General features: G+C 43.1%; 4 protein-coding genes and 1 pseudogene across 4 annotated transcripts; all 5 read left to right on the top strand.

The window, feature by feature from the left end:
- Positions 1-517: 517 nt before the first annotated feature.
- LOC137895251 (protocadherin alpha-8-like) lies at positions 518-3,226 on the top strand. The gene is made up of 2 exons (XM_068740734.1): positions 518-2,893; positions 3,191-3,226. Exons 1-2 carry the CDS (start codon positions 518-520, stop codon positions 3,224-3,226), a joined length of 2,412 nt encoding a protein of 803 aa, XP_068596835.1.
- Positions 3,227-3,661: 435 nt separating this feature from the next.
- LOC137895250 (protocadherin alpha-3-like) lies at positions 3,662-6,917 on the top strand. Its single transcript, XM_068740733.1, has 2 exons — positions 3,662-6,034; positions 6,804-6,917. Exons 1-2 carry the CDS (start codon positions 3,662-3,664, stop codon positions 6,915-6,917), a joined length of 2,487 nt encoding a protein of 828 aa, XP_068596834.1.
- A 114-nt stretch (positions 6,918-7,031) lies between these two features.
- Positions 7,032-9,890, top strand: LOC137895249 (protocadherin alpha-2-like). Its single transcript, XM_068740732.1, has 2 exons — positions 7,032-9,404; positions 9,768-9,890. The coding sequence occupies exons 1-2, from the start codon at positions 7,032-7,034 to the stop codon at positions 9,888-9,890; spliced, it is 2,496 nt and encodes an 831-aa protein (XP_068596833.1).
- A 616-nt stretch (positions 9,891-10,506) lies between these two features.
- LOC137895248 (protocadherin alpha-3 pseudogene) lies at positions 10,507-13,164 on the top strand (annotated as a pseudogene).
- Positions 13,165-13,685: 521 nt separating this feature from the next.
- Positions 13,686-16,273, top strand: LOC137895247 (protocadherin alpha-2-like). The gene is made up of 2 exons (XM_068740731.1): positions 13,686-16,088; positions 16,262-16,273. Exons 1-2 carry the CDS (start codon positions 13,686-13,688, stop codon positions 16,271-16,273), a joined length of 2,415 nt encoding a protein of 804 aa, XP_068596832.1.
- Positions 16,274-16,504: the final 231 nt, after the last annotated feature.

The following is a 16,504-nucleotide window of genomic DNA, read 5'->3' as shown; positions in this document are numbered from 1 at the left end:
TGGCGGCGAAGTGTGGCTTTTTCTTATTGTGACAATAATCAAATGTTTACACGGCGTTTTGTAGAATTCTTGATACAATCTTGTATTTATAAAATGGCATGCAGTCCATAAAAACGGCATCAAATCGCTGTCCAACAGTTTTACTTTCCTCTGCATGTGTAACGAAACCCGACCGCTGTCCGCGGTGCTGATAATGCGACGGGAAAAATCACCGTCTTAGGAAGAACATGTTGTCTCTCTTGTTGGGTCGGGGTTTTTTACACTAATGTACCACGGGATGTCACTGTAGACCACGCAAATGTTTTGTCTATATACCCCTCCTTATTTTATGACCAAAAGAAAACGTCATCATCACAGTGCTTTGTAAAAAAAAAAAAAGCGAACAGCCGAGCGAACCCTGATAGAGAGAGGACCTATAAGCGAGGATGGACACATAAAACAACGACTTTTATGCGTTTTTTTATGTCGCTAAGACAAGAGGCAGAAACCAGGATTTGTCGCTTCAGCCAAATCAGCTATGGATGTACCGGAACAACGGTGTTACGTCGTGGGTGCGTTATTCACGGTGCTTTGTCTCTGCGACCGGACCGTGGCTCAAATATCGTACTCTATTCCCGAGGAGGTGGACAAAGGGACATCGGTGGGACACCTTGCAAAGGATTTAAATCTCAGCGTACAACAACTCCACTCCAGCAATCTTCAGATTACATCCTCATACAGGAAACAGTATTTCGACATAAATCGTGAATCCGGAGTACTCTTTGTTGGCGAGAGGATAGATCGGGAAGAGCTTTGTCTCCAGACGGTAAAATGCTCGTTAAACATCGAAGTCATATTGAGTAACCCGCGCAGCCTCCATCAAATTGAAGTCGTGATTACCGATGTTAATGATAATGCACCGTCTTTTCTGGAAGAAATGAGAACCATAAACATGTTTGAATCTTCATACGTTGGCGAAAGGCATCCGTTGCCGATTGCTCATGACGCAGATGTCGGCGCTAATTCGGTAAAGAGCTACAAATTAAACCCGAACGAGCACTTCTCGTTGAACACACAGAGCTCCGGTGACCTGAGTGCGTCTGCAGAGTTGGTGCTGCAGAAATCGTTAGACAGAGAGACGCAGGCTGTTCTTGAACTCACTCTGACGGCCATAGATGGAGGAAAACCCTCCAAAGCAGGGACGTTACGAATCCTCGTTAACGTGCTGGATGTGAATGATAATTCACCCGTATTCAGTAAATCCCTTTACAAGGTCCACGTTGCTGAAAATGCAAATATTGGCACATCTTTGTTGACGCTGACAGCTACCGATTTAGATGGCGGTGTTAACGGTGATCTTGTGTACTCCTTCACGGAACGGGGCCGATCCAATAATGACGAAACGTTTGCATTGAATGATGACACGGGAGAAATTACAGTAAAGGGCCAAATTGATTATGAGGAAAATCAAGCATATGAGATTCGTGTTCAAGTGAGCGATAAAGGCAATCCTCCTCGTTTTGGATATAGCAAAATATTAGTCGGAGTAATTGATGTCAATGATAATGCTCCGGAAATATACGTCTCATCGCTCATGAGTCCAGTGAAAGAGGACGCTGAAATAGGGACAGCTGTCGCGACGGTCACGATCACGGACAAAGACGGAGGCAAAAATGGGTTGACCAGCTGTAACGTCATGGGCTCTGTGCCATTTAAATTAAAATCGAACTATAAGAACTATTATTCTCTGCTGGTTGATGGGCCTCTCGACAGAGAGAGTGTCTCCGTGTATGATATATCAGTGATAGCTACAGATGAAGGGGAGCCGTCTCTGTCGAGCACAAGCGTTTTTACTGTACAGATTTCTGACGTCAATGACAACCCTCCCCGATTCACAGAAACTACGGTTAATGTAAATGTGAAAGAAAATAATCCAATCAATACTATTATCTCTACATTAACGACGTTTGATTCAGACTCATCGGAAAATGCTAAATCAACCTTTCACTTAATGAAGGGTTCCCCGAAGAACGCACAGTTACCGTCAATAATTAACATCAACTCAGAGACAGGGGATATAGTCAGCCTGCAGTCTTTTAACTACGAGGAGTTAAAAACGTTCCAGTTTAAAGTTCAGGCCACAGACTCTGGTGTTCCTCCGCTCAGCAGCAACGTGACCGTCAACGTTTTAATCCTGGATGAGAATGACAACAGTCCCGCGATCCTTCCTCCATACTCTGAGCACGGCTCCGTGAACAGTGAGAGCATCCCCTACTCTGCTGAAGCGGGATACTTTGTGGCAAAGATCAGGGCTGTGGACGCAGACTCTGGATACAATGCGCTGCTTTCTTATCACCTGTCTGAGCCCAACGGAAACAAGCTGTTCCGGATCGGAACCAGCACCGGGGAAATTAGGACTAAGAGGAGGATGAGTGACAATGACCTGAAAAGTCACCCCTTGGTGGTTTTGGTCTCTGATAACGGAGAACCCTCCCTGTCAGCTACTGTGTCTATTGATGTGGTGGTGGTTGAAAGCACAGCTGACATCCAGACTCCGTTCAGACATGTGCCCATAAAGGAGGAGAGCTTCTCTGATTTAAACCTCTATCTGCTGATCGCCATTGTGTCTGTGTCCGTGATCTTTCTGCTGAGCCTCATCACGTTAATAGCTGTCAAATGCCACAGGACAGACAGTTTCAGCAGCTACAGCGCCCCCATGATCACCACCCACCCTGACGGGAGCTGGTCCTACTCGAAATCTACTCAGCAGTATGACGTGTGTTTCAGTTCAGACACGCTGAAGAGTGACGTAGTGGTTTTCCCCGCACCGTTTCCACCGGTTGATGGTGATCTCATCAGTATTAACGGAGGAGACACTTTTAGCAGAACTCAGACTTTACCTAATTCAGAAAAGGTAAGATTCTCACCTTTTTTGTGTGCTTTTTTCTGAAAAACAATCTCAGCTGCTGCATGCGTATATACCGACTTGAAATTCAGCCTATAGCGGTACATTTATTTTGCGCTTAAAAAAAAAAAAACATTTTATTTTACTTACGTCATTGTCGCGCTTTTGCCTGCCTAAATGCAATGCTGTATTTAATAAGGTGAAAATGATTGTTGGTGCTTATTTAGACTAAGATAACCATTAGTATTTTTTAGGTGTAAGCTCAAACTGTTGCTCCTTATGTATTTTGAATATTCCTCTTCCCAGCCACATCAGACTCTGTCCATAGTGCTGAACTTCTAAAATAAATTACTCTATTGTACATTATAAAAGTATAATAAAATTGAATAAGTATAATTGTATAAAATCATCGCCGTAATGCCATGAAAGAGACGTTGTTTTTGTTGTTGATCACGGATTAATGCCAGTCGTTTCAACTTTCAAGTATGAATTGTTTTGCTGTTCATTTCGAACCAGTGCAGTGATTTCTACCGGCCATGGGGCGACACTGTAGACCGTAACACCGCGGCGGGTCGGTGACGTCGGGAAAAAAAAAAACTCCCATATTGAAGTGTTCATCGTTTTTTCGTTTGCTTTGTTAGAATGAGGCACGGAGCGAACTGAAACGACAATAGAAAACACAGGCTGACATAGTTTGCTCATTCAACGATATTTCCGCAGTATTACGTACACCAGGTCGACGCGAGGATAGATGCCGTGTTCCCGTTGTCTGGAATTATGCATCGGCCAGGAAGAAAAATCTATTTTGGGATTTATCTTGTGATTTTTGTCTTGGAGGATTTATGGGGGGCGGTTTCTGGGCAGCTGTCTTATTCCGTGTCAGAAGAGGTAAACCTGGGAACATCCGTTGGAAATCTCGCCAGGGATCTAAATCTCAATCCGCAACAGCTGGAGTCACGTATGTTTCAGATCGTAACTGGAGCAAATAAAAAGTATTTCGATGTAAATTTGAAGTCGGGTTTCCTCTACGTGGCTGAAAGAATAGACCGAGAAGAGCTCTGTGCAGCAGCTTTAAAATGCAAATTGAATGTAGAGGCTGTGATCAGTAACCCTCTGAAACTTTACCGAATTGAGGTTAATATCGTAGATGTAAATGATAATCCGCCGTCTTTCAGTGCCAAATCTCAAACCATCGACATAGCCGAGAGTATATTGCCCGGCGCTGCATTCCCTGTGTTGTCAGCCTACGATGCTGACGTAGGGAAACATGGCATTAGCACATACAAACTAAATCCTACTGAATATTTTTCTTTAGCGGTGCACAAAGGAGAGCGCGTATCAGCAGAATTAATTCTTCAGAAATTATTAGATCGAGAAAAACAGCCTTTAATTAAACTCACGTTGACCGCTGTAGATGGAGGAACACCAGCGAAATCAGGCACGTCAGAAATAATTATAAACGTTCTGGACGCAAATGACAATATTCCAACCTTTACAAAAACCTTGTATAAAACAAGTATTGCAGAAAATACAGCAGTTGGCACTACAGTCGTCGCAGTGACTGCCACTGACGCTGACGAAGGCGCAAACAAAGACGTCGTGTATTTTCTGAATGCGAAAGATCAGGATCATGTATTAGACATGTTTGACATCGATTCTGAAACTGGAATCATAACAGTGAAAGGAAAAATTGACTTTGAAACCAGTCCTGCCTTTGAAATTCGTGTGCAGGCTGCCGACAAAGGCCAGCCTCCATTAACAGCGCAGTGTAAAGTACTCGTGGAGGTGGTGGACCTGAATGACAATGCGCCTGACATCACAGTGACGTCACTGCTGACGACAGTAAAGGAGGATGCAGAAGTCGGTACTGCCATTGCACTTGTTTCAGTCTTTGATAAAGATGGGGGCAAAAACGGTGTCGTGAAATGTGAAATACTGGATTCAGCTCCATTTAAATTGGAGACAAATTATAAAAATTATTACTCTTTAATTATTGATGAACCTTTAGACAGAGAACTCGTTTCTCACTATAATATCACTATAAAATGTGTGGATGAAGGTGAACCTCCACTCTCTAACACCAGTTTCCTAACAATTGAAGTTTCTGATGTTAATGACAACACGCCTAGATTTTCAGAAACTGTAATTAACATGTATGTGCAAGAAAATGGTCCAGTAGGAAGAGCACTGAAGGCAGTGTCAGCTACAGATGTTGACGTTGGTGAAAATAGTCACGTGAGCTATTCGTTGATCACCGATAATAAGTTAGTGCCATTATCTACAATGGTGAACGTCAACTCAGAGACAGGAGATATAGTCAGCCTGCAGTCTTTTAACTACGAGGAGTTAAAAACGTTCCAGTTTAAAGTTCAGGCCACAGACTCTGGTGTTCCTCCGCTCAGCAGCAACGTGACCGTCAACGTTTTAATCCTGGATGAGAATGACAACAGTCCCGCGATCCTTCCTCCATATTCTGAGCACGGCTCCGTGAACAGTGAGAGCATCCCCTACTCTGCTGAAGCGGGATACTTTGTGGCAAAGATCAGGGCTGTGGACGCAGACTCTGGATACAATGCGCTGCTTTCTTATCACCTGTCTGAGCCCAACGGAAACAAGCTGTTCCGGATCGGAACCAGCACCGGGGAAATCAGGACTAAGAGGAGGATGAGTGACAATGACCTGAAAAGTCACCCCTTGGTGGTTTTGGTCTCTGATAACGGAGAACCCTCCCTGTCAGCTACTGTGTCTATTGATGTGGTGGTGGTTGAAAGCACAGCTGACATCCAGACTCCGTTCAGACATGTGCCCATAAAGGAGGAGAGCTTCTCTGATTTGAACCTCTATCTGCTGATCGCCATTGTGTCTGTGTCCGTGATCTTTCTGCTGAGCCTCATCACGTTAATAGCTGTCAAATGCCACAGGACAGACAGTTTCAGCAGCTACAGCGCCCCCATGATCACCACCCACCCTGACGGGAGCTGGTCCTACTCGAAATCTACTCAGCAGTATGACGTGTGTTTCAGTTCAGACACGCTGAAGAGTGACGTAGTGGTTTTCCCCGCACCGTTTCCACCAGCTGATGGTGATCTCATCAGTATTAACGGAGGAGACACTTTTAGCAGAACTCAGACTTTACCTAATTCAGAAAAGGTAAGAGACATAAACTATTCTTTTTGATGCACTCTTTATTTTTCGAAACCGTTTGCAATGCAAATTTCCCTTGTTTTTTTCTTAACAATTCAAAAATGTGCTGAATGTGATGCACGTGTCGTCGCCTCCGCAATTGAAAAGAGCTCATTCTTATTAATTAAAGCTAACACAAAAAGCCTGAAAGACCGCGTTACGAGCGGATGGTGCTGCATGGTGTGAAAGGCGTTTTCCATGGTGCTGATCGCTCTCTGGTTTTTCGTGGCGCATGTTTGACCTCTTGTTGTTGTGGTGATCGAGTTCAATACACGTTTTGCTTGGTCTGAACTCTGAAGTCTTCAAAGAAACGCGGTAAAACGCTTCATATAGTTTCAGCATTGTCGACAAGACGTTGTTCATGCGATGGTAAATACTGAGTATGAAATTCGCGCTATTTCTTAAATATTAGTATAGATTAAAAAAAAAAAAAAAATTTATATAACGATTTCTGGCAGATGAAGCATATTATTGTCTTTACTCAGGAACGAAAGTCACAAACAGTTATTTAAAAATACTGTCTTATCTGGTGTAATTTATTTAATCAATAAACATCAACATGCCTTCGGCTATTATCATCCCAGCTGTTGTCATTGATCAAATTAATCTCTCTTTAATTTAGCCTCAAAATTATAGGCTGCTTTTATTGCCACTATTTCAATCGAACCGATAATAAATGCTGACTATGTGGTGAGTCGTGAGATATTGTTAAATATTTTATTTTGATCTAATACAGAACCGCAAGATGTCGCTCGAGACCACACGTTCAGTTGTGTTCAATTATGACGTAAAACTCCAATGCTGTGGTGGAAACAAGAAACAGGCTGTACTTTTCGTCGGGATTCAGTAAGAAGTCCACTTCGTCTGGGGTAGACCGGTCCTGACACGGAGAGGGTTTTTACTGTCTCTTGGATATTTCCCCCGTTTTAAAGGATACATGCTGTTTGTTTGCCTGAACAAGAGGATGCGTATTCGACGACACAGAGACGGCAAATGGATGCTGTGCGTTATTATGCTTTGTTTTACTGACTGGTGTGGAGCACAGATCTCCTACTCCATTTCCGAGGAGGTGGACAAAGGAAGCGAGGTGGGAAATATCGCTAAGGATTTAAATATTCCGACACAGCAAATGGAGCAACGAGGATTTCGGATTGTATCGGGATACAGCAAGAAATATTTCGAGGTGAATTTAAGAACAGGCGCTTTGCTTGTTCATGAAAGGATAGACCGCGAGGAGCTTTGTCCCAATCTCGCTAAATGTTCCTTAAATATAGAAGGACTCATGAGTCATCCTATGAATATTCATCGAATTGAAGTAGCCGTGATTGATATAAATGATAATGCGCCATCATTTATTGAGCAAATCCACGTTTTTAATATATCCGAGTCGTCCTCCTCGGGAGAGCGGTATCCGCTCCCGGTGGCTCAAGATGCAGATTCCGGCAGTAATTCAGTGAAAACCTACAAATTAAGTCCGAACGAGCATTTCTCCATAGATGCGAGTGGCGGAGGAGACGGTGCGTCAGCGGAGTTAGTGTTACAGAAAGCCCTCGACCGAGAGAAAGAAGCGATCATTAAAATAACGCTGACAGCTGTCGACGGAGGAAAGCCAGCGAGGTCTGGCACAATGCAGATTCTTGTAAATGTGATCGACGTCAATGATAACACGCCTTCCTTCAGCAAGTCGCTTTATAAGATAAGAGTAAGTGAAAGCGCGCCCATTCACACAACGGTGTTACAACTTAATGCGACCGATTTGGACGACGGACCACATTCAGACATCAGATATTCTTTAATGAAAAGAGGAAATGTGAACTCGGCTGAGAAATTTATTGTAATTCCAGAAACCGGTGAGATCGTTGTTAAGGCTGAATTGGATTACGAGGAAAACAATGCCTATGAATTGAGAGTGCAGGCAACGGATCAAGGCGCGTCCCCGCGCAGCGGTTATTCTAAAGTGCTCGTGGAAGTTGTCGATGTGAACGACAACGCACCACAGATCTCTATAACTTCACTCATGAGTCCGGTAAAGGAAAGTGCCGAAGCAGGAACGGTGGTTGCGTTAGTGACGGTGACTGACAAAGACGGAGGGCAGAATGGCATTCTCTCTTGTGACGTCACAGCTCCGCTCCCTTTTCGATTTACGTCGAACTACAGACATTATTACTCGTTGGTCGTTGACGGCGTCCTCGACAGAGAGACTGTGTCACAGTATAACGTCACCATTATTGCCGTCGATAAAGGTAACCCGCCTCTTTCCAGCACAGCTGTAGTCACAGTGCATATATCTGATATTAATGATAACCCGCCGAGATTCGCAGATGCCAAAATGATTATTTACGTGAAAGAGAACAGCAAAGTAGGTCAGATTATCGCACAAACAAGAGCACACGATGCAGATAAAAATCAAAATGCTAAAATGACTTATTCATTAATAGACAATTATCCCAAACGTGTTCCCGTCTCAACAATTGTTAACATCAACTCAGAGACAGGAGATATAGTCAGCCTGCAGTCCTTTAACTACGAGGAGTTAAAAACGTTCCAGTTCAAAGTTCAGGCCACAGACTCTGGTGTTCCTCCGCTCAGCAGCAACGTGACCGTCAACGTTTTAATCCTGGATGAGAATGACAACAGTCCCGCGATCCTTCCTCCATACTCTGAGCATGGCTCCGTGAACAGTGAGAGCATCCCCTACTCTGCTGAAGCGGGATACTTTGTGGCAAAGATCAGGGCTGTGGACGCAGACTCTGGATACAATGCGCTGCTTTCTTATCACCTGTCTGAGCCCAACGGAAACAAGCTGTTCCGGATCGGAACCAGCACCGGGGAAATCAGGACTAAGAGGAGGATGAGTGACAATGACCTGAAAAGTCACCCCTTGGTGGTTTTGGTCTCTGATAACGGAGAACCCTCCCTGTCAGCTACTGTGTCTATTGATGTGGTGGTGGTTGAAAGCACAGCTGACATCCAGACTCCGTTCAGACATGTGCCCATAAAGGAGGAGAGCTTCTCTGATTTAAACCTCTATCTGCTGATCGCCATTGTGTCGGTGTCCGTGATCTTTCTGCTGAGCCTCATCACGTTAATAGCTGTCAAATGCCACCGGACAGACAGTTTCAGCAGCTACAGCGCCCCCATGATCACCACCCACCCTGACGGGAGCTGGTCCTACTCGAAATCTACTCAGCAGTATGACGTGTGTTTCAGTTCAGACACGCTGAAGAGTGACGTAGTGGTTTTCCCCGCACCGTTTCCACCAGTTGATGGTGATCTCATCAGCATTAACGGAGGAGACACTTTTAGCAGAACACAGACTTTACCCAACCAGGATAAGGTAGGCTATACTTTGCTCATGCTCCAATAGTTGTTTAAGAATGCAAATTATTTTAACATAATATTAAACGTACTTTGCATCTATAAGAATTGAAACATTTACGTTCCACTTGTAACTCATTTGATCAGATCATGTTGCTTCTTCTGAACACCACTGTCCTTTGAAGTTGCTGAGGAAGTTTTTTTCGATACAGCAAGACAAATATTATAAATCTTTGAAGCATGCATTGCGTTCTGATTGCGTTGGTCCCAAAGGTACAAAAAAAATATAGAATAAAAACAAGATTAAAAAAATGCATATATGAAGCATATATATATGATGCTAGTTTACAATCTACATTTTTCTGAATCTCTTATCACATAGATTCGAAAACTTCTAAATAGGGAATGTGCAAAATACGGAAAAGACAATAAATCTCCTGTGAAAGCGTCACTCCCACGCAGAGTGAAACTCAAGAGCGCTGGCCAGGGTCCTGATCTGCAGTAACGATTCATGACGCCTGTGCTGTCGAGACCAGTTTTGACTTTCGCTTTCATTTCTGCCTCAGCAAATCTTAATTTTCCCTCGACACAGATTTAGATTGGCTTGAAATCTAAATATAGGTTATACGCCGTTGTGATACTGGTGGTTGTGTTGTTGGTGTTGACATTGTTGTTATTAATATTACACATTACATGACTTTTTTTTTATTGCAGGACAACGTTAAACGACTTTGCTTTATTTATTATGTCATTGTGGATACATTGTGGTGACTTTTAAGTGTTTAATTTCTAGCTTTAATGTATGTTCCTTGCACTCTGAATGTTTTCGCCGGGAACTGCATGCGAGGAGCTGGACTGTGTTTGGACACTTTAGTTTAGAATGTAGTTGCTTAGAATTAACACAAGATGTCGTTGGAGACCATGAATCAGAATATTTCTAGAAAATCTCCTCATTTCGGATTTGGAGACGTGAAATCGGCATCGACCATTGAAAGCGCCGTTCAGTTTACGGCGATGCGTGGAGGACGGCTGGATTTTAGACGGAGCGATCAGATTTAATATCAATCAAATTCTCAGGGGATTAATGACTGATTCGCTTTTCCTCCTTTACTGCACCGAGGATGTCTAAACGAAGACAACAAGAACAAGCCTGGATTCTTATTCTTGCGCTGCTTTGTCTTTGTGACTGCTGCGCCTCGCAGATTTCTTACTCCATTTCAGAGGAGATGAACAAAGGCTCCGTTGTTGGCAATATCGCGAAGGATTTGAATTTAAATGTCCAAGATCTGGATACAAGGAATCTACGGATTGTTTCGAGCTACATCCACAAATACTTGGACGTGGATTTGCGGACCGGAAACACCTTTGTTAACGAGAGAATAGACAGAGAGGAGTTGTGTCCTAATACGGTAAAATGTTCATTGAAATTGCAAGCAGTTCTGGACAACCCAATGACCGCACACAGGATTGAAGTGCATGTTTTAGATATAAATGATAATTATCCCGTTTTCTCTGAGCAATCGTATATATATAATATTACTGAATCCTTGTTACCAGGGGAGCGTTATCTCCTCCCGATAGCAGAAGACGCAGACACGGGCAGCAACACAGTAAAGACCTACAAGCTGAGCCAAAATGAATATTTCTCTCTGGATGTACAGAGCGGTGGAGAACACGGAGTGTCCGCCGAGTTGGTGCTGCAGAAAGCTTTAGATCGAGAGAAACAGCCAGTAATTAAGCTCATTCTCACCGCGGTGGATGGAGGAAAACCTGCTAAATCCGGTACGTTACAGATAAATATTAATGTGTTAGATGTCAATGACAATACGCCAACATTCAGTAAATCTCTATTTAAGGTCCGTGTCAGAGAAAATACAAGTCCGGGAACAATCGTCATTAAATTGAATGCAACAGATGTAGATGAAGGCATGAACAGTAAGATCATGTATTCATTTATCAAACGAGGAAATATTGATCCATCGAATATGTTTAGTCTAAATTCAGAAACAGGAGAAATTACCGTGAAGGGGACTTTAGACTATGAAGAGACACCTGCTTATGAAGTTAGAGTTCAGGCAAAGGATCAAGGAACCACTCCTCGTAGCGCACACGCTAAACTACTAATAGAGATAATTGACGTGAACGACAATGCGCCAGAAATATCAGTGACGTCACTGATGACCCCAGTAAAAGAAGACGCAGAGCTGGGGACAATCGTTGCTTTGGTTACCGTCAGTGATGAAGACGGAGGAAACAATGGTGTAACTCACTGTAATGTTGTTGGGTCTGTTCCGTTTAAACTGAAGTCCAACTACAAGAATGATTATTCATTGGTAGTCGATGGTCCACTGGACAGAGAAAACATTGATCTTTATGACGTCACCATTACTGCCACGGATGAAGGGAATCCACCTCTGTCCAGTATCACGGTCGTTACTGTTCACGTGTCTGATGTTAATGATAACGCACCTCGATTTATGGATTATGCCATTAATGTATACGTGAAAGAAAACAGTCCAACAGGATTTGTTATTCACACTGTAAATGCATTTGATTCTGATTTGGACAGTAACGCAAAATTGTCGTACAAATTATTAGATAATTATGCAAAAAATATTCCGATTTCTTCAATAATTAACATCAACTCAGAGACAGGAGATATAGTCAGCCTGCAGTCTTTTAACCACGAGCAGTTAAAAACGTTCCAGTTTAAAGTTCAGGCCACAGACTCCGGTGTTCCTCTGCTCAGCAGCAACGTGACCGTCAACGTTTTAATCCTGGATGAGAATGACAACAGTCCCGCGATCCTTCCTCCATATTCTGAGCACGGCTCCGTGAACAGTGAGAGCATCCCCTACTCTGCTGAAGCGGGATACTTTGTGGCAAAGATCAGGGCTGTGGACGCAGACTCTGGATACAATGCGCTGCTTTCTTATCACCTGTCTGAGCCCAACGGAAACAAGCTGTTCCGGATCGGAACCAGCACCGGGGAAATCAGGACTAAGAGGAGGATGAGTGACAATGACCTGAAAAGTCACCCCTTGGTGGTTTTGGTCTCTGATAACGGAGAACCCTCCCTGTCAGCTACTGTGTCTATTGATGTGGTGGTGGTTGAAAGCACAGCTGACATCCAGACTCCGTTCAGACATGTGCCCATAAAGGAGGAGAGCTTCTCTGATCTAAACCTCTATCTGCTGATCGCCATTGTGTCGGTGTCGGTGATCTTTCTGCTGAGCCTCATCACGTTAATAGCTGTCAAATGCCACAGGACAGACAGTTTCAGCAGCTACAGCGCCCCCATGATCACCACCCACCCTGACGGGAGCTGGTCCTACTCGAAATCTACTCAGCAGTATGACGTGTGTTTCAGTTCAGACACGCTGAAGAGTGACGTAGTGGTTTTCCCCGCACCGTTTCCACCAGTTGATGGTGATCTCATCAGTATTAACGGAGGAGACACTTTTACCGCAACTCAGACTTTACCGAATAAAGAAAAGGTGAGTTGATTTTAACCGATTGACCGCTATCGTGGCATGTAGCATATTAGCTATTCTATTGAGTTATAATATCCGAGTGTTTTTCAATAATGCTGATTTTTTTTTCTTGGATGGTCGGATAAGGTTGTGATACAGCGTGTTAACATTGGTGGATGTAAATCTCTCATATAGGTTTTCTCTTAATTTAAGTCACTGAATAATATATTAATTAGATTGATGCTAGATAACAGCGATTTTATGTGGAGTGCATCTACATCCATTATATGTTTCTTTAAAAGATAATAGCGATTCTGTGTGTAATATAATTCGAAACAATCGAATAATAGTCGTCTGCACGAAATAAGTTACGTTCGAGTTACGGTAAACGCGTTGTACTGCAGGAGACTGAAAACGCTGGCCACGGCGCTGAAATCTTGGTGACATGTTTTTGTGCTATAGTGGCGGGTCTGAATATAATTTATTCGTATTTATATCTGAATAGCAGAAAATGCTTCATTTTTTCTTTATGTTTTTCTCTAGTAGCAAGCAGATTATATATATTTTTTTACGTATGCTCCAGAAACCGTTTACCAATCTTGCAGGTTTTACGCATTTAATCATATGAAAATATAAAACATTATTATTTTTAATAATGAAACACTAGACTAGCATTCGGTGTCGCTGGACACCGTATTATTTGTGCAGCTCGTTTTATCATCCAGACTCCTCCCCGAGCGAAACGTCCCCGCCGTGCTTTCTCAGGAATCACACGCACAATGGCCACAGGACAGCGAAGGCTGCATCTCTTCCCGTAAAGAGTGGAAATGTTTCGAAGCGAATGTCGTTTTATTTCGATAGCAGTGATGGGACGTGGAGGACTATTATTTCCGTTGTGGATACAATTAATATTTTTGCTTTGTATATGGCATGGATCATCGGCGCAGCTCTCGTTCTCCGTTTCTGAGGAGGTTGACAAAGGAACGGTCGCCGGGAATCTCGCTAAGGAATTACGTATCAATGTGCAGGAGCTGGAAAAACGGGATTTACGAGTTGCATCTGGGAATTCTAAGAAATACTTCGACGTGGATCTAATAACCGGTGCTCTGTATGTCTGCGATAGGATTGATCGCGAAGCGCTGTGTCCGAATTCGGCAAAATGCGCCTTGAATATCGAAGCCATTCTGAGCCATCCGCCTCATCTGCATCGCATAGAAGTGGAAATCATTGATATTAACGACAATTCGCCATATTTTCTTGAAAAAGAGAATATTTTCAATATTTGGGAGTCTTCTGTTCTCGGGGAGCGGTTTCTTCTTCCTGTGGCAAACGACGCAGACACGGGCAGCAACGCGGTAAACAGCTACAAGCTCAGCTCTAATGACTATTTCTCATTAGACGGACAACAGAGTGAGTCTGCTGAATTAGTGCTCCAAAAATATTTAGACCGGGAGAAACAGTCTGTTATTCACCTTACGTTAACTGCTCTGGATGGAGGAAAACCCACCCGGTCAGGGACATTAAAAATAGTAGTGCATGTAATGGATACAAACGACAATGCCCCAGTATTCAGTCAGCCTCTGTATAAAGCCACGGTTACTGAAAATGTTCCATTTCAGACATCCATACTGAGTGTAAGTGCGACAGATTTAGACGAGGGAATAAATGGGGAAATAGTGTATTCATTTATTGAAAGGGGGAATTTTAATCCACAAAATGTCTTCTCCATTAATCCAGACACGGGAGAAATATCTGTGAAAGGAAACATAGACTATGAGGAGAATACAGCGTATGATATTAGAATACAGGCAAACGATAAGGGTACGCCTTCAAAACGTGTGCATGGTAAAGTGTTAGTGGAGGTGATTGATCTAAATGACAATACACCCAAAATCATGATCACCTCTCTTATGAGTCCAGTTAAAGAAGATGCTCATATAGGGACAGTGGTGGCTTTGGTCACTGTGACGGACAGAGATGGGGGAAAAAATGGCATCACCAGTGCTAACATTATTGGAATTGTGCCTTTTAAACTCAAACTTAATTATAAAAATTACCATTCATTAACAGTTGATGGACCCCTTGACAGAGAGAAGGATTTCCAGTATAATGTAACGATTATGGCCACCGATGAAGGCACTCCACCTCTCTCGAGCACAAGTGTTATCTCTCTCCATATTTCTGATGTGAACGACAACGCCCCTCTATTTGCAGAGCCTATAATTAATATATATTTAAAAGAAAATAGTGCAGTTGGAGGTACTGTCTGTACTATAACTGCAGTTGATCCTGATGTAGAAAAAAATGCTAAAGTAACATACTCATCATTAAATGACATTTCAAAGGGTATTCCCATAACATCTGTTATAAATATTAATTCAGAGACAGGAGATATAGTCAGCCTGCAGTCTTTTAACTACGAGGAGTTAAAAACATTCCAGTTTAAAGTTCAGGCCACAGACTCTGGTGTTCCTCCGCTCAGCAGCAACGTGACCGTCAACGTTTTAATCCTGGATGAGAATGACAACAGTCCCGCGATCCTTCCTCCATACTCTGAGCACGGCTCCGTGAACAGTGAGAGCATCCCCTACTCTGCTGAAGCGGGATACTTTGTGGCAAAGATCAGGGCTGTGGACGCAGACTCTGGATACAATGCGCTGCTTTCTTATCACCTGTCTGAGCCCAACGGAAACAAGCTGTTCCGGATCGGAACCAGCACCGGGGAAATCAGGACTAAGAGGAGGATGAGTGACAATGACCTGAAAAGTCACCCCTTGGTGGTTTTGGTCTCTGATAACGGAGAACCCTCCCTGTCAGCTACTGTGTCTATTGATGTGGTGGTGGTTGAAAGCACAGCTGACATCCAGACTCCGTTCAGACATGTGCCCATAAAGGAGGAGAGCTTCTCTGATTTAAACCTCTATCTGCTGATCGCCATTGTGTCTGTGTCCGTGATCTTTCTGCTGAGCCTCATCACGTTAATAGCTGTCAAATGCCACAGGACAGACAGTTTCAGCAGCTACAGCGCCCCCATGATCACCACCCACCCTGACGGGAGCTGGTCCTACTCGAAATCTACTCAGCAGTATGACGTGTGTTTCAGTTCAGACACGCTGAAGAGTGACGTAGTGGTTTTCCCCGCACCGTTTCCACCAGCTGATGGTGATCTCATCAGTATTAACGGAGGAGACACTTTTAGCAGAACTCAGACTTTACCTAATTCAGAAAAGGTAAGATGCAATCATTGCCAATGTTTTCTTATTATTACTTTTCAAATTATGGCAGACTCTCTTAATGTATCAACATCAGTTCAGCAGTCCTTTAGAATAGTGGAAGAAGTGTCTTTGCAGCCTGCTTGTTCTTGCTTGTACGATGACTTTGGGTGCTATGTGTTATTGTCAAGGGGCCTTGTTGAACATCTTCTATTATTGTGTTGTCATTAACAATGATGCAGGTGTGTGTGTGTGTGTGTGTGTGTGTTAATAAGTGACTTGTTGAAGAACAATTTCAAACCCTTTGCAACATTTGTGTATCTATACACACTTAATTTTTAATACCATGTCTCTCCTTATTCTGTATTTAAGTGCATTCAGATATTTGCTTTTCAGTTGTTGGGTATAAAATAAATATTTCTGAGTTATTTAAT

Source organism: Brachionichthys hirsutus, chromosome 6, assembly GCF_040956055.1.
Source record: "Brachionichthys hirsutus isolate HB-005 chromosome 6, CSIRO-AGI_Bhir_v1, whole genome shotgun sequence".
Taxonomy (NCBI): domain Eukaryota; kingdom Metazoa; phylum Chordata; class Actinopteri; order Lophiiformes; family Brachionichthyidae; genus Brachionichthys; species Brachionichthys hirsutus.
This window is presented reverse-complemented; position numbering and strand designations above follow the sequence as displayed.